This window comes from Scatophagus argus, chromosome 12 (genome assembly GCF_020382885.2).
Source record: "Scatophagus argus isolate fScaArg1 chromosome 12, fScaArg1.pri, whole genome shotgun sequence".
Lineage (NCBI taxonomy): Eukaryota > Metazoa > Chordata > Actinopteri > Scatophagidae > Scatophagus > Scatophagus argus.
Window position 1 is genome coordinate 9,598,016 of NC_058504.1, and position 27,977 is coordinate 9,625,992.

Here is a 27,977-nt window from a genome sequence, read left to right on the forward strand (position 1 = left end):
CCTTCGTGTTACAGTTCTCCTCCACTGAGAAACGCGTTTCGCTTGTTATTACCTCACTTGGCAGAGTCTGACATTAGAAGTCATGAACCGACATACACTGTGTCATCACTCTGGAAACCAGTCGGTGTCCAACGTGGAAGTTTAAAACGGCTGCTGGAGAAATTTGAAACCTCAAGTGCACAAACACTATGAATGGATTTGAAATGACCGATCATTTGCATATTAATAGACTCACTCAATTCAGTGAGGAAGTAGGATATGGAATTTTGGTAAATGATCTCTTTGTGAGAAAACAATATCACACACTAATTATTAATCACAGAAGACTATTTAGAGGCGTTTTAAAGCATGTAGTCCATCATGAAACTTTGCTGCGTCTACGTGTGAACACATTTTTTCAGGCGTAACTTATTGGAAGAATATTCAACTGCACAATCAAGGACCCAACTAATCTGTGCCTGTTGATTTCTACGTTGTAAAAAATCCCAGCTCCACTGTAGGTGATTACACCGCTGTGGTAAGCATAGCAGTGACACTCACCTGCTGCCAGAAAACACAGGGATGTGTTTGGTCATGCCTTAATAAGTAACCACCTTAACTGAATGCTGCAAGCAAAAAAACCAAAAAAAACACACAGGCAGTCACACACCGAGTGGAATATTTACGAGTTATTTTGGGATCTGACGTACAGTGGTCTCATCTCTTTCTGCTGTGGTTTCATGTTTAACTGGGCTGTTGAACACAACTATCATGGCCATCACGTCACTCATCCCGCGCTCACAAATACAACTGATGTCGCCCGGTGAGATTTCTGAGAGTTCCCAAAGCACTGACACCCACACAGAACCTCAGTCCTCTACAGTAACTTAAAACAAAAGTAAAATAGTTATTGTGTAAAAAAAAAAACAGAGAGAAACAGAAATCACCTACTTATGAGAAATGCGTACACTTGCTGCAACTTCCTAAAAAAACAAACAAACAAAAAAAAGAAAAAAAGACATCTGCGATGCTCAGTTAAACCTAACCAGTAACACACAGTGTGTTGACTTAAAGAGAAGCCTCGTGTTTTTGTGCCAGGTATGCGTTGTGTGATGGTGTGTGATGGCTGAAACGGAGCAGGCTTCCCTCTCCGTTTCCACCGCTGCTCGACAGAGTGAAATAACACTTGGTGACTGCTTGGTGACAGTCTAGAGTTGCTTTATGCACTTTACTTTGAGAAAGCTTGCATAAAACATGCACAGTGGACACAGGTGCTGATCAAGGGACACGATAGCATAACAGTACGAGACAGTAAACAAAACGAGAGATGGCAGGTCCTTCTATACCAACTTTACAGACAGTCTTCCTGGAGATATGTACATGTATGGATTTTATGCTCCACATGTTTAATAGGTTGCTTTTACAAGCTCAGTTCCAGGCTCAATAATAGCAGAGTAATTGAAAATGCACAGTAGGAGGGATGAAGCTGACTGGTAAACACTAGCCTTGAGTGAACATTGGAAACTGAAGGTCTGTATTTCTACAGGCATTTAAAATTCATTTAAAAGAAAAATCTATGAGACTTTTATACCATAATCAATATTTGTATATGTGTCAGTAACTGGAGATACGCATTATGGTTTTGCCATTCATATCATCCACCTCTTTTATTATCCTTCAAGATGGATAGATGAATAAAGCAGACAGTGCAACAAGTACTTCCCGCGTCATTGCCCCTTTCCTGTGTTGACACAGGCAAACTATTGTTCGAGTATTGATCGAGTAAATGAAAAGATGGCAGGGCCGTGGTAAAGGCCAGCTGATGTGACTGATATCCGGTCAGTGTTTTCTCCTTTCAGATCTCAGCTCTAACACTTCTTCCAGTTCTGGTTGAGCAGACTATTAGGCTTTGTAGCGCCATCGTTTTTTAATTTCTTTGTGTCTCAATTCCAGTTCCTGGGCAGGTTCTCGAGGATCTTACGTCGGTGTGAAGGGTTCATCACTCCTGCAGCGCGTAGATCCTCCTCAGTGATACCACTGTGGAGAGGAGAAATAGCACTGAATTAAATTCAGAGGGTAAATGTGTTTTTTTGTTTCCTTTCTGAAATTATCTGAGAGTGAAGCAGAAAACGAGCAGGAAGAGAATAAGGTCAGTGGTGGAAAACAAACACTGGGTTTTGGTGGTGACAGCTTTCATCCCACAGCAAACACTGCAAATAGCAGAGCTTGCAATAGCGTGCCCTAAAAATTTCAGAGCAGAAAATGGCTAATGACTGCTAGATTCACTGAGCTGTATTGATGTGACCGAAACCTTTCACAAGTCTTTCAGTAGCTTTTTTCCATTTCTTCAAATCTGAGTTGTACTTTTGATTTGAAAGCGTTTATTTAGTTGCTCAAAGAGAGACATGTTTGGGCGTATAGGTTAGACTGGTACGAGTACCTCGGCCTGGCTCATTCCGTGGCCATCCAAGCTTAGATTTTCTGACTGTAGTAACTGTAAAAATGTCTTCTGTGTCTATGCAGTAAAGGTCATCACATAATTTGTGTATGTCTATGAAATGCAGTAATTAGGCTAAGTACTGCTTGCAGAACATGTTATTTAAAAGCATTTTACCTGAAGTAATCCAGATCATCCCAGCCATTGAGGCTGAGTCCCAGGGTATATTTCTGAAGACCCAGTGCACTGAGAAGCTCCCGCACCGTCTCAGGTGCACCATGGAGGACCGACACCTGCCGTGAGATAAAGCAGACAGAATTTTTACAGAGAACCAGGAGCCACATCTTTTAAATATTGTCTTTTAAAGTAGCATCCTACCTCTTTCTCCCAGCTGTAGCCTCCGTCCCCATGCATGGAAGGACCATTTCTATAACCTGGCCTCTGGTGGGGTATGGATGGGCCTTTCTGCTCTGTGGGGAAGAAGTCAACTTCACTAAGAGACTTGGCAATTTGCAAAGCAGTGAGGGAGTTGTCTCCTGTAGGTCCAGGGGGCTGCTGCTTCGCTATCCAGGGGACAGACACCTGGCAGGGAGCTAAGTGAGTGGGGATGTAGGAGAAAGCTGCCGGTGTGGCTTTGGCTGCCTGTATGGGATTGGTCCTTTCTGGGAGAAACTGATGTTGATCCCTTCTGGCTTTTTCCCTGATGATTGCCGAGTGATTCATATACAAGTTCCTCAGGTTCTTCTCGGGCAGTATGGACTCTTGAACTATATTTTTACCATGATATTTGTCTCTGTGTTGGGAAGTCTGTTCCTGGTACTGTGACATGGAGTCATTTGAGGGTGGAGGTATGGGAGATGGGTTTTTGGCAGGGAAAAGCTGATAGGAGGAGTTGGTTTGTGATGTTTGAAGGTCATTAGTTGGATTGCAATGGGGCAGGATGACTGGAATTTCAATCTCTGTAAAGTCTGATCTGCGACAGGGTCTCCTGTCAAAGCCCTGACGTCCTGAGATTTTTGGGAGCTGCAAGGCCTCGTTTCCAGACCAGATCACCTGAGGGTCCTTTCGTGGAGGGAGAGCCTCCTCCACCCTTCGCGTCACTGACACACCTTCGAAGATGAAGTAGGCAGGATTGGTGTAGCTGCTCGGAGTTAGTTTCGGAGGAACTGCAGAGGACCTGCAACGAACATACAAGTCTTGAATTTTGCCAGCCGAGCGACGACGACATGTTCCTGAGTGTGTCTTCAATTCTCAATTATGTACTTCACAAGAGTTCATGATGATCAGATCACAAGCTACTGGTGAAAAGATGTTGCCTGATGGATTTGCATTGCAGCGTGTCTAAATCTGAACTGGCACACTGGCAAAAATTCCAGTTACTATGAAACATGTAAGCTTTAAATTGTTGCTTTACACTCTTATTGTTTAACCTTTACATCAGAAAAACAGTCATGGTATGAAAATGTGTTTTATTACAGTAAAATTTAGATAATATCTCTACTGTATGACAATTCACCCGTTCATGGACAATAGGATTGGGGAACAAAATTATGAGAGTTTATCTCAAAATTAAATGCAGTGTGATAGTAATTGTTGAAAAACAGAGCAGGTAAAATGTAAACCTGACCTAAAGAGGAAGTAGAGAACTTCTACTGAAGTGATGAAGGCTTTCTACTGCTTTAAAAACATGTGGACGTCCTCACCTGTTCATGGCAACCCGTGTAGATGCGGGAGACGCGTGTCCTCTACCAGAATCTTTCTCAAAATGGAACAACTCTGAAAAAGCCAAATCACAGGAGCTGAAAAAAACGCATTTCTTAATGAGCAAAGCTACTTCAAAGCGTGTGATGTGTGTGTAAGCCAAAGGATGTGTCAGTTTGAAATCGCACAGCATTGGTGGTGTTTGTGTGTGTCCTTGTAGTGTCTGACCTGGTGTGGTAATACTCATCTGTCCTGATTTAGTGTCTCAGGATGCATCTGGAGGAAGCAGTCGAGAGATGCCAGCAAGTGTAAAGCCAAGCCAGGGATCATTGAGGAACCAAATAGAGGAAGCAATGTGAGGCTCACAGGAGAGTCAAAGAATGCAGGGCCAGTGGAGATAGAAGTTTAGCGGGAAGTGATAGTGCAAGCGAGGCAGAGGGGTAGGAAAGGACCGGTTCCGACTGACGCACCGTAGCTTTTGTCTTTCGTTCCTCGTCTGTCCTTTGGCACATGGATCCTGACCCGTCCTCTTATTGAGCCCATCTCCTCGCCTCGGTGACTCAAAAATGTCTCAAACTGTTCAGAAGCACCAGTGAGTGAGCGCAGAGCCACGCAACACTCACCTATAAAAAAAGATTTTTAGAGATTATTCCTTAGATCAACGAGACATTGCGGCGTGAACAAAGTAATGAGTGCAACCGATCCATCCAGATAGATTCAGCGTGATTTGACTTGGAGCACTTACATATACAGTAGAAATGTATATTTAAAACACTCAATTCAGTGCATCAAAATAAAGTCTGTCTAAATGTATTATTGTGAACACTTTCTCCCTTTTGCATGGAGATGAAAAACTGCAAGCGTAACTTGGTAGAAAATAGATGAAACTGTTCAGATATAATCATGTAATTTAAGACCTGATGCTGCTCAGCTTTCAAATGCAAATCTTTGAAGCTTGTGCTGTGAGTGAAATCTGTGAAATTATTTCAAAACATAATAAAACCATCTTGATTTGTGGAAAGAATTTGTGAAAAAAAAAAAAAAGAAATTAAATGAAAAATTAAAAAAAAAAAAGTTTCATTAGCAAACGTAAGGGAACGTTAGAAATGGAGCAATTAGTCAGACAAACTCAATTTGCACTGTGACCAACCGTATGACTCAAAGCCATCGCATGACTTGACAGACAACAGTAGGTGCTGATCCTGCAGATACTCCTTGTCGGACATGATTGGAAGAAGCTAAGACAGGCGCAAAGAAATCACAATTAACAATGTGACTCCAGAGACAAACAATAATTTCAAACATTTCCAAACAGACATGACCTCTAACCTTCGGCAGTTGTTTGAAAGACCATCCTAGTTTGAGAAACCGGGGGACGTCGCAGCTCTGCGAGTCATTCTCACTTGAGCGTCGTGTCTCTGCAAAGAAAAACATGAATGCATTTTTGCTGCTGTGCTGTATAAAGCCTTATATAAAACGTCTTTTTGACGTGACGCCATACCTTCAAGGCAAGATGAATGAAATTCAATGAAGAACTTTGCCTTGCTTGCTGTCTTCACAATGGACTCGATGCCTTCAAGCTCTATCCAGGCCCTCTCCATGCTTGAATTTACATCTGTGCCAGACAAATGCATAACAAAACTGTTAAGTGTGACTTCATAAACAGATTCAGTCGTATCCCATCAGTTTGTGTCCACAACAATGACAACACCTGTTTTGGAGCTGAACTGCAACGTCACTCCCACTTCGAATGTGGCAAAAACAGGTGAGTGATCACTTGTGAAGATGTCATCTGTGCAACCTGGTAAGAGACAAATCCACATTACTTATTATCATAATTGCAATAACAACATTAAATATCTTATATGTACTGTAGCCAACAGATGGCAGATCAGCTGTCAGCATTTTACAAACTGTGACAAAAGAGAAGACAAGAAGCAGCTTTGCTGTTTCACAGATGGTTTGCTGACAATAGTCAGAAACAGAAGCTCAGGCTGAATGGGAGGAAATGTTTTTTTTTTTATGAACCACAGAGCAGGATGCAGGGGTTGACCGTTATTCGTTTTGAAGATTGCCCTCATTTTACAGTGGTATGAGTAGAAAAAATGACCACAAATATCTAATCTGAGAAGGCTGCATCAAAACTTTTCTCAAGACTTAAACACTGTTGTTTCTTTGCTGTTTTTCTACATTTTGTTTACGCCCTTTCTGTTCGAAGCTTTTCTACTTAAAGCTTTTTTGTTTTTGATCTCACCATATGCAGTGCAGACGTTGTGCGTCTCTGGGTAGGACTTCCACAGGATCCTGTCACACCACGATGGGACGTTGACTCGCACCTACAGAAACAGATTTAGGGATAACTCAGCAATATATTTTACATTATAAAACAGTCAGATGTATAAACTGTATGCAGTGAAGTGAATGCCTTCATGCTCGTCATGCTAGATATTCTGTTTTTTTTAGACTGGGTTAATTCTTAACCTCCTATTTTTAGTGGCCACGGCAGCTGCTGTCCAAGCCAACTATCCTTACAGACCCCTTAAATGGGATTTAGTTACACTTAAAAATATCTTAAGAAGAGCGTTAACTGCATACTTTGAATGCCTCTAGCGTCTTTTATTTATCGTTGTGCATTGCTGGCACAATGCGTATCATATACTTAGCATCACAGTGTAAATACAACAAACCTACAGGATGAAAGTATGACAGCGTGATGGAGACATGATAATAAGACGTTAAGAGGTTTTATGTGAAGGATATTAGTGCAGCAATTAATGCATCAGTGTGTGGTTCCAAAGAGAAACATTTAGTCATAAGAACAAATGTGAGCAACATTTGGAATTTCACGGCAATCCATCCAGCAGAGTGAGATGTTAAGATATTTCACAGAATAAGTGAAATATCTGACCCATTAGTGGCACTAGAGGAAAAGTCTAGCCAACATCAAAGTAAGTCGCAGGCCTAAAATCCATCCTAAAATATTTTTGGCAGATACTCAAAGGTGCAAATATTGTTTTTATTGCGGACATGCATCCGCTGTCCTGCACCCGAAAGACATATTTATGTACACATCATCCTGTTTTTCTGCCGTGCTTTTGTGCAACAAGAAATGACTCACTCCCGAAGTCTTGTACTTTTGCCACAGGTAGCAGTCCCTAGAGCCACGTTCATACCGATAGGTGGGTGGGAAGGTAATCTTCTCTTCCTCTTAACCATGACGAATAGGGAAAGAGCACAGAGTGAGGCGAGCACACGTAAATTCAAATCACAATTAAATGGTTCTGTAATTATTATTTTTTTTTTTTTTTTTTGTAGTTGCAAAGTGGCATTTAAGTGCTTATACAGTAACTGCCGGTTATTTATTGCTTTCAGTATAGAACAAAGGCATCAAACATCAAACTGAAACTCACTGAAATTGAGAAAGGCCTTCCTCTTGTGTCTCTCTCGCGTCAGCTGGTCTGCACACATGAGTTCCTCAAACTCTCTCTTAGATACATGTTTCAGGATGTCCTGGAGTCAGTGAGGACCACAAAGGAGCAATCACATCAATGTCTGGGATTTCTCAGCTGAATATTATGTAATTGTCCTCAGTGGTGCTAAATCAAAACGTTATGTCAACAACGGTTTGTCCGACCTGTACGTCCAAATCGAGTCTGTAGTTGAGGTCTCCACACCAGAAGAGGTGGGTGAAGCGCAGGCTGATGTCGAAGGCTCCGAGCTGTTTTTCGCCCAGAGAGAGCAGTCTGAGGATGTCCAGAAAGTTCTGGTTCCTCCTGAACATGAGATACATTTCAAGAGGCAATAAAAAAAATATTTGTAATATTATATAGAAATGAAACAGGAACACATTGACTTGTTCTTACACATATGCATATGTATACACTCACAAACACAACGTACCTCAGGACTTTCTCGCTTCCAGAGGTCAGGTGGCAGTTGACAAACCCAAAAGATGTTCCGTTGAAGAGGAAGGACACTCCGACAGCCCCCTTGTGTCCTGAAACAGCAGCAAAACTCAAACTCAGACCTCCAGGTTATTAAAAACACACTCAGGCACTTAATCAGGCACTCATATTTCTGGCTGTCAGCCATGATATCATGAGGTCATGCTGGTCTGGCCTACCCAGCGTGTTCCCCAGGCCAGTCCTCACGCTGGCTGTGTTCACATGGCTGATGCGACTCTGGTGCTCTGGCTTCACAAACACAGCCAGCCTCATGTTCCAGAGGGACTGTACTGCCACCTACAGGACAATGCATCAAGTTACAGTACATGACAGCTTTCAACCGATCCCATAATTCTTTTCTATAAGCTGATATGTTGCTGAACCTTTAAATTTCAACTGAAAAATATGTTTTCCCTAACAACATTTCACAACATGGTAACATTTGCAACACCCTTTTGAATGCTGAAGAAAGAGATTAATAATTATGTTAAAGACTTATTGTTATTAAGGCTAAAACATCTGCGTGACCCCACAGTAACGGAGCAGACTGGAGTGTATGCCTGACCTTCTTATTTCTGTCAGGTCAGTCTTATGCTGTGTGTGTGTAAAGTCAAAGAACAGTATTGGATCATATAAGTTATTTTTGTTGCAAAACTGCAGCAAATTTGTTCAGACAGCTGGGTGAATGTTTTGAAAACAGTGAAAATGCATGGTTATATTTTTAAAAAACCGTAAGCGTTGGATGGCTGCATTAATTGTTTTAACGGCTTGTGTTACTGACTATGGCCTCACTCTGGGATGTTATGTAATCATTTTGTGCATTTGTTTATACATTTATACATATATTCATTATTCACAAACCAAAGTAAATAAATAATAATCACGTACTCAGTGTTAAATAAATACATGCATCTGTGCAAACCAAGTGCCATTTGTATCAAGTGGTGAATATGTGATTTTAAAATTAAATGTGCAATTTTATCCCATAAGTAAATCATTGCTCTATTAAAAGAGTTCTCCACCAGTTTATTATTGCACTATTGCAACATTCCTTAAAAAAAATAAATAAATAAATAAATAAAACGTCAACAACCTGTGACATCCACTGAGCCACAAGAAGCTTTTAACAACCATGTAAACTTGTGACTCTTCCTGCAGTAGCTTCGTGGGTAAGTCATCCTATTTAGACATAAGAATCATAAGATCAAAAAAAGTCGAAAAAGGCAGAATTACTTGTTTGAAGTCAATGTGAGTATAGCTGCGAAGGGTTGCTTTGATGTGTTCTGTCCATTCCTTCTCCCCCTGAGGGTTTTCCTGAGTCCCCAGGGCATAGATGTCATGAGGGAGCAAGGCGGTCGACTCATCAGGGGTGCGTCCCAAACCGCAGCAGGTCACCCATGTCTGCAGACTGCGAGGAGGAGGGGAACCACCTGAGTACCCAAAACAGCACAACAAATCATTAAAAAACATCCCCCCCTCTAATCCAGTTCATTAGTGAGTCTTCCGTTGCCCGACAATAAAAGAGGCTGTCATCATATTTGTGTTTACCCATATTCCAGGTGCCAACAAACACAGAGATCATGTCAGGTTCACTCAGTTGAGAGTGCCTGGTTTTCATCAGCTGCAGGAGTTGGCAGAAGGCATCACGTTTCTGAAAGACGCAAGAGTCACTCAGTGAATTATGGGAAAGTGAATCCCAGGTAACAATAATAAAACCTATAATCTTGTCTTCTTACCCGTGCACTCTCAAACATCATCTCCCGTGGCGTGCTGTGGTGGCTGTCAACAACCATGCGTACCTTGGCCGGGCTACTCTGGAACTTGACAATCTGAAGGACTGAGCCACAAAAAAAACATGCCAGCACACAGTTATACAACATATTTGAAAGCAGTTTAGAAATGTTAGAGATCCTAAAAAGTTTACATTTTCCTCACTTCTGTCATGTGAGACCCTCTCTATACCAAATGAACCAGACTTCCTGTCAAAGAGCAGCACCCCGGTGTCTACGTCCACAGAAACGGTCTGTCTACCGTACCTCACCATCTTTATCTGGAGACACAAAGAACAACAGTTGTTTTCATGGACAAAGATCAGTTTTATGATTTGTCTTATTTTGTGTCACTTTTTGAAAAAGAAAACTGAGTTACAGGCCTTTTACACAATTGTGTTTGTGCCCTTTTCAGCCTGATTTACCTGAAAGGAGTGGACAGGCAGCGGTCTGGCGTGACTCTTGGCAGGTGTTACGATGGTGGGTGCCGGTTCAGGAGGGGGTGGGTTGGGCTGCGCTGCCAGATTGTGATTGGTCACAGCATCTTGTAATGCTTTTAATACCTTTAAGAGCAGAGAATTTGTGTTGCTGCAATCCTACCAGTGTTGTCCATCACAAACAAGTTTGTTTTGTTTTTCATCACTTAATAACTGAGCAACATTACAAGACTGTGAGAACTGTGGATGAATAGTTGTAGAAGCAGTACTGCTGACAAGAAATAAGCTGGTTCAAGAATTAATGCTCTCCTGAGCTACTGACTTTAATCTTTAACACATCATTGGTTTGTTTGTTGACCGTGTGCTGGCTATATGACCTGTAAGCAATAGTATTGCCAGAAATCATTGGATTGCCTCCCGTCACTCTTTCCATTATCAAGTGAGCTAATATTCCAATGTTCAGTGGCAGTTTTCTCCTACATAAACTTACCTTTTTCTCCAATGAAGAAAGGAGGCTGACCAAAGCTGAAATCTTACACAACAAGCTGTCTATCTCCATCTCTGGATCCTTTGATGCATTAACACAAGAGAAAAGATGGATTGAGATGCAGTATATGGATGTACAGTATAAAAGCGCACGCTGTTGACCAATAACAGTTAGTTGCTCTTCTTTGGGGAGCATATTGCAGGGTTTGCATCGTACCTGTGCCTTGGTATGTGTTAAAGTGCAGCTAGGATGGTCGAAGACTTTGGCCAGGGTTTCCAGACTTGAGAGAGTCAGGTCAATCTCACTGTAAATCAAATCAGTCACAACTATGCTGCATTACCAGTGTACTGCATCGTGACAGTCGGTCATCCCAGCATTCACTTTTGGTTCATCGTAACAATAAGAGAGGGAGAAGAAAAACAACACTGACCTGTGTAGACCTTGGCAGGCAGTACCCAGGGTACGCTTGAGGTGGCATAGAGTTGTTGCCCCTTTATGCACATTCTCAATGTCGAGAGGCAGCTCGCTGAAGAGGTAGTCACTGAGCAGACCAATCATCTCACCCGCAGTGCTGTTACCATGATAAAGCAAAAACTCTCTTTGAAACAGAGTGGGCTGTGCAGCCCACAGGAGATACTATATCAGATACTAAACAATGTATTTATTAATAGGCCCAGAAAAAAAGTCAGAAGAGCAAGCAGCGTTTCACATGTTGCTTTCTCTGTGCTTGACTGCCAACAGGTGCATATTTAAATGAGAAAATGCTAATCAGTAGAGAAAATAACAGACAGAAAATCTTAATGTGACACCACAAACAGTCACATCTATAAATCTGCCTCATACCGCCACACAGAAAACAAAGAAGGAAGCAGAAAAGCCGTACATGCAGCAAAAATAGGCACTGGGCAAGGGACATCTTTGATAACCGTTTTGCATTTTAGCTAGATAATTGTACCTGGATGCGTTCAGTTCCTGTAACTTGTCCAGAAACAGGGCATGAGGGGCTGGTTTTGCAGGTGCTCCTGTGAAAGGCACTGTGTTGGTAGAGGCTGGAACTGGAGGTGGCTTCTCATCGTCTGTGCATACGTGAAATATAAAATCAGACATTAGTAATTTGCAATGACAGTCCCAAAAGAAGGACCTTTGTAACATATAGGCGCATGTTATGTCATTATGCATGTACAAATGCACAGGATGATGTATCTGAAGTATTTAACTGTTTGTTAATTGGTTGTGGCAGCAGCTAGAGAGCCCACCTGAGCTCTCATCCCCAGTGTCTGTATCACGGGGAACAGGGTAGAGAAGAGGAGTGACCAGGCCCTTGTGGGGATGCTGGTACCCCAACACCAGATCCTCCAGCGTGCGGAAGCAGTTGACCTGCACCCCTTGTGTGGTCTGTAACACAGACAGACACACACACACACACACACAGAGAGGGCCCTGAGCATATGTACTGTACAAATCACACAAATGCGTATGTGGGCTAAGAGTCTGTGATTGCTATAAACACGACCTGGAAAGACCACAGAAACTGTAAACAAATGTAATGTGGAAGATAAGAGACATAACACACTGATGTTGCATACAGAAACACACTAGCAGTTCAAATCAATTAGGCTCTTTCTTTTTTTCTGATGAATTTGCTTTGAGAAATCCAAAGCTAACAAATATGAATGACAAACACACATTATGAAGGTATGTGTCTGTTCAAACAAGATGTCGTGGTGTACAGGCCTCATTTAATTGCAACTTCACTTCCTTGTTCAACCTCAAACCTCTTTCTTTTATTATTTCAAGCAGAGATATTAAACTTTTCACTTATGGCCTTACCCTGGGAAGACATCTTAGTCTATGATTTAATGTCTAATTCGTGTATTATAGGCATGAAATTGAACACAAAGTGAAAAAACTGACTCTGACTTGTATACTTTGTGGTTGTTGGTGAATGTTTCCACATCTTGCTTGGTAGAATAAAGCAGAAGTATTTATTTTCATGTCAGAAAAAGATACATACAAATGATTTGCTGTGGGGAAAAAAAAACAGGGGTCCCAGGAGAGATTTATTAGAAAGGAGAGATGAAATCTTTGACAGCTACGCCTAAATGCTCTGCCCCATTCACACATTTAAGCCACAAGCACAAGAACGCCTACTCTCATACTTTCCACATAAACCTGCACAGCTACTTATGTAGCACTCAAAGCAGTACAGGCAAAAAGATAAAAAAAAAAACAAACTAAAACCAAGATTAAAAAAAGACATATGCCTGGGAACAGGTAATATGCATAGATATTCACAATGCTACCACAAAACCAACATGGCACAAAACACATTAGCGATCACGCGAGCTCTTTCCTGTGCCCTCTTTTTGGAATGCTTGTTTTGCATTGAACGAAACCATTTTCTTTTTTTTTAACCACAAGGATCTCTTGAAAAGCAATTAAAAAGAAATGACAAGGAATAAGAGACAGTCAGGGACCAAATAGGACCCAAAATATATCCATGGCCATCTTGGAAAAACACAAAAGCAAGCGGGCTACTTGTGAGTTAGTGGAGCAAATCCAGCAAGGGAAAATGCATACTGGAGGTTTACACTGATGGCAGTGGAAAAACAACTGAAATAGCAACAGAGTTTAAGGTCTTCATTTGAAAGCAGAGGATTTTCCAAGTCAAAGGTTTGGAAATAACTGCCAGACAATCGTTATTACGCTGGTTATTGGACTTTAATATGCAGACACAGTTTACAAAGACGCAGTTGATTTGCGGTTTAGGCCCTGAAAATGTTTATTTTTCTCACTGTCACGATGTCCGCCGCTCATGTTGTGTGTGTGCTAGTGCGGTTGTAAACTTTGCCTGATAACTAGGTCATTTGCTGACTAAATAACCCCCAGCTTAGAGTATCAAAAGCAGACATATACCATTACTGAGTTAAACTCTGCCACACTCAGCAGACTCATTCTGTCTAATACAAACAACCCCGCACATACACATAGCAAATCAGCAGGCCCATTGGTCAGGGACCTAGTGTGTGGGTTGAGTAGGAATCTCTGAGACATAAAAACAATTTCTCCACTGTACTGCTGAGCTTACGCTTCAAACATGTGGCCACATGGCAGAGATGCCATTCAAACAACAAGACCCCTGCAGTCGTGACAGAGCCTGCACAGAGAGGAAACACAAACACGTTCCTGTTCTCCTTACAACAGGGAGTAACAAACCATTGTTTGATCCCTGTGCTTCTATCTGTGCGTATAGTTTGTGCCAAAGTTTAAGACATCTGTTGTGTTGCTTTTTCTTCTGGTTGCCTGTCAGTTCAGTGTTGTGTGGGGATGAACACTCACCTGAACAGCTAGAAGGCCGTCTGAATCGGGAAGAATACGATAGGTGTGAACATGACGTTGGAACCTTTGGAAACCAAAATTAACTGTGTTATTATTGGCATTGCAAAGTAGAACAATACGCTTCTGAGTAAACACTGAAAGGGAAAACATATGTATAAACAAACAATACTTATGTATTGTTTAAATGAGGACCTGATGTTTAGCTGTAGTTAAAGACACTGTAACTTCTTTAACATGGCGCTACTTGTTTTACAGACCACTAATGACGTGGCTTTAGTTGTAAGACGTGTGAGTGACACTTAGGACACATCATCTTCATTAGTCACTTCAGAGGAATCGGTATCCAATTCATGTGAAGCCACTGTGTATTACATGAACAAATGGAAACCAAGATGGCAGAATGACTATAAACAAATGTGCGGAGAATTTTTTTTTTTTTTTTTAGGAAACTAAAAGAGAGAATGACAAATTGCGAAAAGAACCAAGAGGGAGCACTGCGAGAGGCTCGGCTCAGCTTTCAGGAATGTATCTGGCTCGGACTGATGAGCAGTCGGCGTAGTGCGGTCGCTGGAGCTCCCGCCCTCTTTCAGGGGCCCCAGGGAAGAAAGAGGGGTAAGAAGGGAAACTGGGAGTCCTGGGCCAGGGTTTGACTGGCTGAGGTGGTTCAAACAGGACAGTCTGACTGGAGAGGGTGTATATGTGAGGTCGACCCAGCCCGTATGCAGTCATTCCTTGCTGCCTGCTGGCAGATGATGGTGAAAGTGATGGATGTGACAGGGGGAGTGAAGCTGCTGAATCACTTTACAGTTGGGGACATTCTGCTGAAATGTTGAGTTTATGAAGAGTTTCCAATCCTATAGGCCAAAATCTAAAAGTTTCAGGAGATGAGGTAATTAGGTTTGGGTTTTACATAAAGCAGAACTGCTTTCTCTTTTCTCTCACAAAGATATCATGGATGAAGTGGAGCACATAAACTCAGATGCATTAACTATAACTGAATAGCTTCTATAAAATGATTCCTAGTAAGGGTAGAATCATCGAATCCCTTGTGTTTGTCTTTACTTTTAAGTTAGGATCTACAGCTGTATGTACCCTTACAAATACATTAACAGCAACAGCCTGCAGGTACTCATGCAGAACTTACCACAATAAATTAAAGTACCTCAGATAGGAAATAATGTTTGATTGTGATGGTTAAGATAAGCAGGCTGTACACTAAGTAGGAGTGTGTGTGTGTGTGTGTGTGTGTGTGTGTGTGTGTGTGTGTGTGTGTGTGTGTGCATGTACTCACAGCAGGCACAAAGCATAGGCTCCTGGCACAGACTCACTGTCTCTCACTAGATAGCTGCCATCCCTCCCTGCCCGTGCCAGCAAGTCCTCCGCTTGCACACGGCTGATGTCACGATGATACCATGCTGCCGTAGCCATGGCAATCAATTTGGCCAGATGTGTTGGTAAAAACAATCCACATGTGGCGATGAACTTGACATAACACAAATTTAACGCCAGTTGTCTGTCATTCAAGTTGGCGGCACCAGACCGTGCTGAATGCTCTACTTCTGTGTTTAGAACTTTGCCATAATCCTTTTTCTCATGATCAAAGTTTGTCTATATCAGCTAGAACTTCCTGGGCCTCTCTTAGTTCCCTCTGGGTCACACATCTTGTCGCAATAAAAAAGAAAGAAAGAAACATCCAGTTCATTGGGAAGTGAGTCCACTCTAAACACTGCCTGCTCCTCACCAGAAGCTCCAGTCCACCTTTCTGATAGATTCCTTGTACAGACAGACCCGGTTTCAGTCCTTGGTTGCACGTTTCTGCACCCAGGTGGGTGTGTTGCTCCAACAAACACAGACCATCACAGCGGTGCAAGTGAGGGAGCAGGAAGGAGGTAGGGGAAAAATAGCAAGAGGTGCTACACAGTCTGAATGAAGCAGCCACCCCTGAGGCAATGACGGTGCCTTTAGCTTAACCACAAACACAAGCCCTCCTCTTGTACCAAAACAAAAACCCCACATGCAAACAACTGGAAAAGAAGAACCAAGAATGGCAAAACAAACAAATCAAGCCACACACACGGCACCCACACATTCACACACGCACACAGAGACAGAAACACACCAGATGGAACTCAGTCAGCACTAAAAGCAGACAGGCATGCAACAGAAACCAGACTAATTCAAATGATTTCCCAGCTCTGTTGCCATATAAGGGAATAGGAACACCCTCCAAAATGTTCAGTTTGATGACTGCAGTTGTCTTCGCTTCTTCCAAGCCCAGATTCCATTTAGAGTGTGTCTGGTTGGATATGGACTACTCCGGGGGTCTCGCTTTCACGCTGGATGTTTGTGTGCTGGCGTGCGTGTCTTGTCAGTCAGAGTCCCGTCCACATTGGCGTGGCCTCCAGCGGTTTTTCAGAGCGCTGTCAGAGCAGAGGGAGGGAGCAAAGATCCAGAAGACAACCCCGTTAGAGCACAGAGCAGACAGAGGAAGTGACTCGACATTCCAGATGGCGGACATAGCCAGGAGAATTTTTTGCAAGGGGCTCAACTTCACCACCAGTGTGTGAAACAGCAGACTGTTTCCTTTCTCTCTCTCTCTCTCTCTCTCTCTCTCTCTCTCTTCCCTCCCGTCTTCTTCCTCACTCAGCCCCTGCCTCTGTCTGCTTCCTCAAATTCCAAGCAGAATACACAGCTTTCACCGCACAGTTGAGCTGCCTGGCTAATCCCCACTTTCTTACTCTGTTTTTTATCATCTTTGTCTTCTGAAGTTTCATCCTCTCGCCGACATAGTCACTCTCTTTAACCCTTCTTTCCCCTGCCCCAACCTTTTTTCCTTTCGACGCCCTCCTTAAACTTCCCTTCCCCTCTTGCTCACTCCTTCCCTTTCAGCAAAAAAAGCAGCCTCCATGTGGTTATGATCATCCTTCACTTTCTTATTTTTGCATTATTCAGCCCTCCTACTTCCCTCCTTCTCCATTAGCTGGAGCACATAACTCAGTGGGAAGCTGTTCGGTCACATATTTGCTGTTCTGCCTCTCACTATTCAGCAGAAATGTGCCGACCACCAACCGCAGCCTCAATAAAACAAACAGACACAAGTCCATCCCAATCTGATGACATATCAGCTTAACCCTCAATCTATAATCAGTTATTCTTAATACTGCTATGAGCTCTCTATATCACATAACTGAAAAATATACAGTATCACGCCATTGAGGCTGTTCAGCAATGTTTTCAGCAATCTTTGCTGACGTCAAAATGCCCACATTTAGCGGTTAAAGACCTCCTCCAGTGTAAATCATTTTTTAAAATCTTGTTAACATGTCCATATGATGTTCTTATATACTACAAATGAATAAGTACTCAGCACCCTGTATTTCCACGTTGGAACTGCAGTGAACCAATAACCAATATTATGACTCCCACTGCTTTTCTGGACTAGACCCACCCTACTTTGCCTCTGATTGGCTTACCCTGATATTCTTACCCTAGTTCTGTCCAGTCTTACTCCTGACCCAAACCTACCCAGCCTTACCAAAAAAGGAAACCAATCAGACAGAGCAGGGCGGGCCAGGAAAACAGAGTGATTCATAAAAACATATGTGTTTTAAAAAAAGATATGAAAAGTCTTTTCAAACAACATAGGATAAAGTTTTAATTTATTTATTGGAGGTTTGAAAAGTGAGTGGATTGCTGCTTAACTGAGCAATTTATTCATGACATCTTTTGTAAGAGCATTTGAAAAATACACTACGGACAAAGATATTCTGACATGCCTCTTTAATACTGAATTCAGGTGTGGTATGGGGCTGTTTTTCAGGGGTTGGGTTGGCCTCTTACTTCCAGTGAAGGGAAATCTTAATGCTTCAGCATACCAAGACATTTTGGACAATGCTATGCTTCCAATCCTGTGGCACCATCCCAGGGAAGGCCGCCCTCCATCCCAGTATGACTGTGCCCCAGTGCACAAAACAAAGTCCACGAAGACATGGTCGGATGAGTCCGGTGCAGAAGAACCCCGCTGGCCCCCACAGAGTCCCAACCTCAACCCCATCGAACACCCCCAGGACGAACCAGAACAGAAACCGTGAGCCAGCCAACCAGCCAGCTCCCCATCCAATACCAGTGCCCAACCCCACAAACACTCCACTTCATGAATGGGCAAAGACCCACAGAAACACCACAAAATGCCACAAAGAGAGGACCAACTCCACACCAATGTCCATGCACTTAGAATGTGATGTCACCAAAGTCCCCACTGGTGTAGTGGTCAGGTGACCTAAGACTGTCCTAAGGTGAAGATTTATGTCTGATGAAGGGCTGATAACATTATCTAAAACCAAAAACTTCACCATCATTAGTATCAAAATTTATTTTCTTCTTCTTTGTTTAAAGATCACATTTGTCATTCTCAGGAACAGCAATTGTTTTCCAGCACTCTCTTCTTCATCCAATTCTACCAAATGCTCTGCTTATGCAGGCACTGGATTGGACAGGATATTCAGTCAGACATGAGGACTGCAAGATGTACTCTAAGAAGCACCTGTTCACTTTTATTTTCCATACCAGCTGTCAGATATGATTTTGAATATCATAACATATATATATATATATATATATATATATATATATATATATATATATATATATAGTATGAGAGCCAAAATAAAGTATATCTTGAAGAGTATTAGAGTAATAGGACAACAAAAAAGGTGCTGAGTTCTGTTGAACATATTCAATATCATTAAAAGGCACAGTGATCTTCTCAGGAATATTACAAACGTTTAACAAAATGTTCTACAGCTAATTAATGGTAGAATCATATTTTTAGAAGAACATACTCCCTCAGTGAATCATGTCACGAGTAAGAAAATGGTGATGAACAAGTATACCGCTTGCGGAGGACTATGTGCTCTTAACCACTCTCTTTCCGCCTGATGGAGACAGACCTTTAAGGTTACACCCCCAGTTAAGTCAATGAGTTTCACAGAACACAGTCAGCAGAGACCTAACAGGTACACTGCCACCGTCCAACATTTAGTTCAAACTTTGTACGAGTGTTTCAAGTGCATTAATCATTCAAATCGGTGACGTTGACTATAGAACTGCACATCAACAAATCTTTGCAGAAGGTTACTCTGACAGCATTTCACACACTTCCTCATTTGTCATAAGGCAGCACTGACTGGCTCAGAATCCAACACAGTTTGTTCTGGTGGGCAACAAACACTGCATCACTGCCTCAATATGGCAACACGCTGAAGACTGTGTTAAGAAGAGGTAATACTGTTGTGCTGTAACACACTGGGGACTAGTCAGCAGTCCCTTTGAGGGACAATGTTGTCTGTCTATATAAAGCACCTTCCAAAAACAGCACCAGATTAACCGTAAGGGGCTTATCTGACTATGTAATCTCACACAGCGAAAACTGGAAAAAGAAAACCCAAGATAGACAGTTCAGCATGAAGAGAATAGAACAGAAAATAAGATTACTCTCGTTTTTTCAGTTTCTTTATCCTGGATAGTATTAAATGGTTTACAAAAACACAAAAACATTCATAACCTAACAGATCCCTTGCTTGAATTCATGAGCCATTGCCCAAGTGGTACATAAGTATCTAACAATTACACTAACCCTAAACCCGTCTTCACCCAGGAGGTCTTTGAAAACACAATCAATTGTTCCTTTGACGTTGACAGTGTCGGTTGATTCATCAGCATGATAAACTTTCGTTCAGAGTTGTTTCCTTTTATCTCTTTCAACCCAGCTGTGGCTGTGCTTGCTCAGTGAAACGAAGCGCACAGAGGCTGTATGAGAATGACTGTAAATGCCAATAATAGAATACACAGAACAGAAGACATTAGAAGCATTCAGGTTATGTATTTTGTATTACTTGGCCAGGACACCCTTGGAAAAGAGATTTTTAATCTCAATGGGTCAATTCTCCTGGTAAAATAAAAGTTAAATAATAAAAAAAAATTTAAATTAAAACTGTATCTTGATGGCAGAGCTGCAGGAAGAACTGTTGCCACTGATTTAAACAAAACAGAGCCTCACATTTATTTAGTCTGTTTTATATTATTATGACCTGGAACTTCATGGACAAATGTTTATAAGTGGTCATTCAAAGCTATACCACATCCTAAAACTGGAGAAATTCAAATCTCAGGAACTTTATACACAATACTATTAACTTATAACGTATAACTTATAACACATAACTACTATATTTGAAAATGTGTGTTTTTGACTGTTTTGTATGTTTTAAACCTCCTTTTACAAAGTCTGTCAGTTTTCAGAACAGAAGAGTTTCTATGACCATTTTTTCTTGCAGAAAATGTGGGTGGGATTTTCGTTTTTAATAAAAGCATTATGTTTCACATAAAGGTGCCACAGCTCCCACATATCACTATGCTCCCACAAGTAATTGTTTGCCTGGATTTTTTTACAGTTACATCTGGTATACTGCAGTAGTCAGAGGCATGCTTTCCGCAGTTCTTTAGCTGTTCTGTATTTCATTGCACTGATTTTAATGTTTTTAAAGAGTGAACCTGCATGTTGTATGCAGAACATTGTGAGATCAGCTTTAATGCATTAAAAAGCTTATCTGTGTATTTGCCTGTGAACTCCTGGCCGATGATCCGGCGTCCTAATGTATAACAGTGCTGATCTGTCCAGGCAGCTTTAAAGAGATCTCAAACCTTGTCCCTATATGACAGTTGAAGAGAGGCTAACTCAAACATTCACCTGCCTAATTCATTATCCTTGACAGTCAAGGTGTGGCAATCCATCCATAAAACCCATCATCCAGTTTCCTCATTAATCAATCAATTACACCTCACTGAAAAAGTGTGAAGATCCTCCAGCAATCCACCAGACAGTTTTATCTCTACTGCGGGATGCCAACTCAGAGCCTGGATCTTCTATAAAGGTCACTGATGATGAACGTGGGTCCCCTGGAAGACCTGAAAGCCAGGTTAACTTGTGCCTCTGCTTGAATGAGGGGACCAAACTCAAAGATTCATGGAGTCCTTGTCAACTCATGAAGTCAAATATCACAAAGCAACAAGTTACCTTAAGTTACCTTACACTGACATACATGGGACATTTGGGTACTACTTTCTGAAATTAGTCACAACCATAAACTGTGTAAATGAGGATTAATCGCTGTTGCTTGCACAGTTTTAAGTCAGCAGGTGATTCACTTCAACCTGCCATGAGCACAGATTGCACAAAGCTTGGTAGAGGAGCCATCTGTCACCCTGGCTACCATTATAACTGAAATCCAACTAATACCTCTCTACTCCTGTCTAAGCTATAAGAAAGGAAGTCCTTGAACATTCACACAGTCTATTCAGACTTAGTGAGGCTCTAATAGCATTAAATTTTAGAGCTTGGCGCAAAAGTGTTAAATAATTATTTAATCACAGTATTTCATCATTTTAACCAAGTGTTTTTAATCTTCTAAAACATCTAAATCTTTCTCCCAAAGGTACGCTATCAGACTGAAATGTCAACTTGTTACACTCTACACCCAAGGAACCATTTGTACTGCATTACTTCAGTTTTCCGAACATTACCCTAAAATAGAAAACTATAAACAGCTGTGTGTTCTTCAGTCTAAACAGATACAGATCAAACGCATACACACAGATTAAATTACACGTGGAAAGGCATTAGTAGGGTGATTTCATTCATGATTATATTGTTGTTTCGGCACTATAGCAAAGAGGAAAATATGGGGGAATTGTATATATACAATATTGTTCACGCCATGCACATATACAGCAGGAAATATTTGAGTGATCCAAAAGCGGACAAAGACAGACTGACCACCATAATCTTACTCCAGTTTGTTGCACTCGGTCCCACTCCCAAAACTGCCTATGTCTCCGGGATTATTCTTTCGAAGTCACATACACAACATTATTTTTACACATGCTGTGGACCAAAACAGTAGCTTTCTAATGCATTAATCAGATTTTCTCTAAAACAGTCTTCTTTGAGAAGCTGTATAAGCTGAGGGGAGGGCTTCAAGGTTGGCAGGTCATGGTATAAAAGCAAACAGGAGGCAGTGACTGATACTCAGACACACTACACACCGTCAAGAGATTACAGAGGCAGCAGAGAAGACTCACTGACAGAGCTGAGGCCAAGGTAAGTGAGCTGTTTCTCACAACAGAAATATACTGAGATGATGATAACTCTATAATGACAATGATATCATAGTCATTGTGCAGAGGATCCTTTACTGAAAACTGTCACTGTTGTTACTTGACAGGATAATAACGCTTCAATAACTCAAATAATGGTTAAGACAACACAAAGTTCACAGCATATGCTCCGAATCATTTTACTTAAATCAACTGCAGAATCAAAAAGAAACTCTTTCTACTAAGAAGCTATTTAGAAATGATGATCCTCTCCTGCATTGTAACAGTCATGATTCACTGATGAACCTCATCAGGGGTCCTTATGGTTGAAACTTTCTTGGTTTGGTAAATAATGTAGATTAACTATAACTAAATAACTAGTGCCCAGAACAATTAGACATGTGTCAGTATCATGTGTTTTACTAACACAGTCTTTTCACCTTTTCTATTTGCAGACTGGATCTGTAACTTTGCCATCAACATGTCAAAGTGAGTTTTGAGAGTTGATTGATTTGCTTACTAATTCGACGGTTATCCTGATGAAGGATAGTTTAGATTGGGAATTAAAGAGAAACTGTGGCATTAAATTGGCATAAGAAGAAATCTAATGAAGCTAAATAAAATCAACACCTCTGTGACACACAGCGATAATTTATGCTGTGCAAATTTAAGGTACTACGTTGATATTGTGATTTTTGAAATTTAACTCATCTAATCGAAACAAGAACAGCTCAGGGCCCAAGCAGAGATCAAAGTGGTAATAAGGATTAGGGTAAATTCGGATTAAAGTTGTTTGTGTGGATTTGATCTTGAAAGAGAAGCTTTACAAGATACAGGAAAAGTTTCAACAGGATTACTTAATGGACGCCCAAAAGATGTTAAAACCACCAAGGATTACTTGTGTGTTTATTGTTACACATACAGAGCAATGGAAGTGCACATGCTGGGTTATGTAATACTTATAATATTAGGAAAAGTTCTCAATCCTTTGTGATATTGATTCAGAATTTTACATGTTTACCAAGAACTATTCAACATTCAGTACAAGAGGTCTACTTTCTGTAGCAACATTAATCGGAGAGATTTTCAGGAAAACACCTTTTGGTACCATGCATAAAATTTATAATAGATAACAAAAAACTGTTTACATGGTTAAAAACTAAGTGAAACAAGACATTTTTCATTTATCACTAAGTATAATGTACTAACTTACCAAATCACAATTACATCTCATGTCCAGATTAGCCACTGGTGCCAGCAGGTGCCTTTTCATCCTAAGTAGTAATCCATGGTCTCTAGGATGGGGTGGAGGGTGGGGGTGTATCCTGTCATTGACAACTTTCGAGAAGTGGTAGGTGCACAAGATTATTGCCTCAGACCACTTCAGAAGTAGAAAAAAAGAAGAAAAAACTGCAATGCAATGAAGGCAAGAAACATTTACATTAAAGGGGGACCTTTACACTTTCTCCTGAGCATCTTGTATTCTTATCAAATGCATTCAGTGAACCTGGTGAAACAGCAGTCTTCACTATCTTGTCTTTTCCTTATTTTTTTCTCTTTTCAGGGTTTTTAAGAAGACCAGTGGCAATGGACATGTAAGTGGCCTCTATAATATAGTCGTTACAGGGCACTTCTTGGGTATAGGGAGGAGTGCAATTTGTATGTAGCTATTCCAGCTCCCAGAAATAACTTCTAAACTTGTAGACTTGGTGGAGGAGTAACTGTTTTCCTCTCTGCTTTTCTCTGTTCTTTTCAGATTTGCTTGTACTTGGGGAAGAGAGATTTTGTGGACAATGTGGATTCAGTGGAAGTAGTTGGTGTGTACCACTGAAGAGTCACACATACAGTAAAAATGTCTTTCTTAAATCTAACACTATTGGTTTTCCTCTCGTTTGCAGATGGGGTTGTTAAAGTGGACCCTTCTGGTCTTAATGGCAGAAAAGGTATCTCTCTCAATCGCTGCTAATGGTGAAAGTTACAGAACCCAACAAAACCAAACATAGTCTTTTCCTTTTGCAGTGTTTGTCTACCTTGCCTGTGCCTTCCGCTATGGAAGCGACGACTTGGACGTCATGGGACTGTCCTTCAGGAGAGACATTTGGATCCAGCGTGTTCAGGTGTATCCCCCTACAGGTGAAAACACAGCTAAAACACCAATGCAGGAATTCCTCCTGAAGAAAGTTGGAGAGCAAGGATATCCTTTTTCCTTCCAGGTGAGGAAGCATAACTTACTCACTTTTTATATAACACCTCAAACCACTCTTGTCCTTCAGGCAAATGTTATACTGCTCAGCCACGTATCATTACCTGACCTTTAACTTTCCAAGCAACATTTTCGAATTTTATTAATTAATGTGTTTTATGTCCACTTCCTACTTCAGTTGGCAACAGATCTGCCATGCTCGGTCTCCTTACAGCCAGGGCCAAATGATTCTGGCAAGGTATGACTAGCATCCATTTCATTTCAAGTCTTACATACTTTTGTAAATGTCTGACAGACAAATCTTTTACTTGGGTCTTCTTCTGTTGTAGGCTTGCGGCGTAGACTTTGAGGTTAAAGCATACCTCGCCAACGCACCCAACAATGTAGATGAAGTCATTGAAAAGAAGTATGTGTGTCCACAGCCAAACATACTGTCACCACATTCTTTGGAATTAAACACATGTAGAGGAATAACCCTGACTCTCTTTGTGTATCTTTTTCTGGTCTTAGGGACACATGTCGTCTGATGATTCGCAAAATACAGTTTGCACCAGCTAACAACAAGGCTGGACCCAAGGCTGAAATAACCAAGCAGTTTATGATGACTGACAAACCCGTTCACCTGGAGGCCTCGCTTGAAAAAGAGGTACAAGTACAAGTCCACATTATTGCTGAGATTACACAATTGTTGAGATTATTACTAAAAAAAACAGTGCTGAATTTATTCAAACAAATCATTTTTATATTTAGATTTATTACCATGGAGATCCAATCACTGTCAAAGTAAAGATCAACAATGAAACCACCAAGGTTGTGAAGAAAATCAAAGTCACAGGTAAATAGCAAAGAAAGTTTGAGGTGTAATTTTGTGTGTGTGTGTGTGTGTTTACGTGTAGCTCTTTAGAGAAGAATAACAGAAAACAAAAGTGTGTCCATATTCATGCTTAGTACATACATACACTTTCATAATTCTAACAAAGATGTTCTTCTTTTTCTGTTTAGTTGAGCAGCTAACTAGTGTGGTCCTCTACTCATCTGACACTTATACCAAGGCAGTCTGCTCTGAGGAGTTTGGGTGAGCCTTTCATTGGATCATATGAGCCTTATTAGCAAGATTGGTTTCATTTCAGATTTAATTTAATTATTCTAGGAAGCCATCAACTTGAATATCGAGAAATCCTATCCAATTAAAAAATATTCTCACATCGTGATATCCCTAACGTTAATCTTTAGCCCATAGGTACTAGTGAGAAAAACTACTTTGTCACTGTGACATTTCATTTTAAATCTAAAATATAGATTTAGCAAAAGTAGACTCTCTGTTAAGTTAAACATGTATTACTATTTATTTATTTCTGTATTTTACTGCTATGCACAGGGAAACAGTAAACTCCAACTCCACATTTGAGAAGTCCTTCCAGGTAACTCCTCTCCTGTCCAGCAACAAAGAAAAGCGAGGTCTTTCAGTGGATGGACGGCTAAAAGATGAGGACACTCACCTAGCATCCACTACCCTGTAAGCCACTCTTGGTCTCTTATGAAAGGGCTTACCGTGAGCCCAGGAGGGGTTTTCATCCTCTTATTGAGTGGTGGCTATACAACTCTACATTGTGTCATCCACTTATCGTGTCTTAGACCAAATCCTCAAGCTCTGAAAGGTAAACTATTCCTGTCTTAACACAGGAGTCAAGGAGAAAAGGAGATGCAGGGAATCCTTGTCTCCTACAAAGTCAAGGTCAATCTAATGGTGTCTGGCGGAGGGTAAGGCTTAAATGACTAGAAAATATTCATGCATAATGTTGTTACATTTTGTGTCAAATTGTGCAGACTAAATGTGTCTTTTATTGTTTCTCTGTCACTTAAAGCTTGCTGGGTGGCCTGACAGGAAGGTAAATATTGATTTTCATTTATTTGTGGTCACATCTTATTAAATTAGAAATCACATTTTTAATAATGACATTTTTACTTTTTATTTTCAGCGACGTCACTGTGGAGCTTCCTCTGATCCTGATGTCCCCAAAACCCGCAGGTGAGTGCAGTGCTTTTTCTTCTGCATTTTAAAAGCTTCCTGAAATATTTTGCTGATCTCATTAACATGTTTTATTCATTCATTTATTGTGTGTCATCGCTGCATCCTGAGCAGAAGTGTAAGTACAAAATACTCTCTGTATAATGATGTGTAATCTCCTGTGGCTGGAAGGTACTGTGACATACTACTCATATTTTTCTCCTGTGTGTTTGTGTGCTTTTTGAACCACAGAAAATTGGAGTAAAGGCCTCTTTAGTTCAGGTGAGGTCATCTCCAATTCAGTACATTTCACAGTGTCCAGTTTTTCAAAAGCTCTTTCTATGAAATAAATATCTCGTTTAAACACTACAATATTGGATCTAGCCAATGACACATATCAGCAATACAATCAAAGGACTGTTTCGGTTTCATAATAAAGATTATGAGGCTTTTCCTGTCTACAAAATGAGGTGCCTTGGTGTAATGCTGGACTCACAAAATCAGCTGTTTGTTCATTATTCCAATAGAGCAGACATCTTGTTCGAGTGTGTGGAAGGCTGATACAACCAGCGAAGGAAACTCACCTCCCTGACAAGAGAGCACAAAACACAAAGGAACTCAACGCCGGTGAAGAAAAGCACAAAGTGTCACCGAGTCTCTACAGTGTTGTTATTTTACCTGTACATATATGTTTTTATTAGGCATTACCACAAGAGCTAGATCACTGGAAGAGCCTAAACTCTGTGTGATATTACTCTGAATGCCATCATAGCATTAATGAAAATACACATGTATTGTGCATTTTCTTTGTCAAAGGGAACATCCCATAGTGTAGAGTGTAGACTTTTCTTTCCATGTGTTATGAATACTAAACTTGCAGAGCTTCACATACCCTTAATGTTTACTGCTGTGTCATTAGAGCCATGTTATGTTATGACTGACTGTACAGCTGGATGAAAATCTCCAAAATACTCCTGCTTGTCTGACTCTTTACTGACAAGATAAGTAAATAAACACATTGTTTGCCCCCATTATTCCCTAATGCTTGTTAGTTTTACTCAGTATGTCAAGACTTCTTTTTAAAACTGGGAACTTTTTTTTATATCAACAAAATGCTTCATTACAAAATGCTATGTTGGTAAAAAGGAATATTGATTATTTTTATCATATATCTGACAAAACATGGGTGAGTAAACAAACAAAAACATATTTAGTCATCAGAGCTCTTAGGATTGACTGACTTATTTGTACATACACCTAATTCATACGCTAACTGTGTTAAGTGTGAGCATTTCATTTGAGCCTAAAATTAACACTAATTGCTACATAAACATTACTGGCTGTGAGCAGCTGCTTTATCATGCAGCCAAAGATGGAATAAAATCTTTCTCTACAAATTGATGCAGTTTTCACATGGCCCCTTTGCCCCAAAACCGTGACTCACGTATAAAACCACTAGTTTAAAGCGCCTTTCTCTTCGTCTGCCTTTTCTTTTTTGTTTTTACATAAATGTTTTCTT

General features: G+C 40.8%; 2 protein-coding genes across 2 annotated transcripts; one reads left to right on the forward strand and one right to left on the reverse strand.

Moving 5' to 3' along the window:
- Positions 1 to 1,193: 1,193 nt before the first annotated feature.
- Positions 1,194 to 23,644, reverse strand: inppl1b (inositol polyphosphate phosphatase-like 1b). Its single transcript, XM_046405262.1, has 28 exons — positions 23,461 to 23,644; positions 15,385 to 16,513; positions 14,094 to 14,157; positions 12,011 to 12,149; positions 11,710 to 11,830; positions 11,185 to 11,325; positions 10,971 to 11,058; positions 10,758 to 10,835; positions 10,256 to 10,393; positions 9,997 to 10,111; positions 9,798 to 9,898; positions 9,610 to 9,712; positions 9,295 to 9,491; positions 8,241 to 8,358; positions 8,018 to 8,114; positions 7,752 to 7,890; positions 7,528 to 7,627; positions 7,236 to 7,324; positions 6,372 to 6,453; positions 5,829 to 5,918; positions 5,619 to 5,732; positions 5,447 to 5,535; positions 5,268 to 5,355; positions 4,588 to 4,740; positions 4,120 to 4,192; positions 2,795 to 3,593; positions 2,594 to 2,709; positions 1,194 to 2,016 (listed from the first exon to the last, which is right to left on the reverse strand). Exons 2-28 carry the CDS (start codon positions 15,519 to 15,521, stop codon positions 1,923 to 1,925), a joined length of 3,663 nt encoding a protein of 1,220 aa, XP_046261218.1. The 5' UTR covers positions 15,522 to 16,513; positions 23,461 to 23,644; the 3' UTR covers positions 1,194 to 1,922.
- Positions 18,090 to 27,482, forward strand: arr3b (arrestin 3b, retinal (X-arrestin)). The gene is given in 17 exon segments (XM_046407032.1): positions 18,090 to 18,367; positions 23,767 to 23,842; positions 24,004 to 24,064; positions 24,146 to 24,190; positions 24,267 to 24,460; positions 24,629 to 24,688; positions 24,780 to 24,856; positions 24,961 to 25,096; positions 25,201 to 25,285; positions 25,453 to 25,525; positions 25,829 to 25,980; positions 26,142 to 26,211; positions 26,316 to 26,339; positions 26,430 to 26,479; positions 26,594 to 26,597; positions 26,711 to 26,740; positions 26,986 to 27,482. Coding segments are annotated over 16 exon segments (1,398 nt in total). The 3' UTR covers positions 26,724 to 26,740; positions 26,986 to 27,482.
- Positions 27,483 to 27,977: the final 495 nt, after the last annotated feature.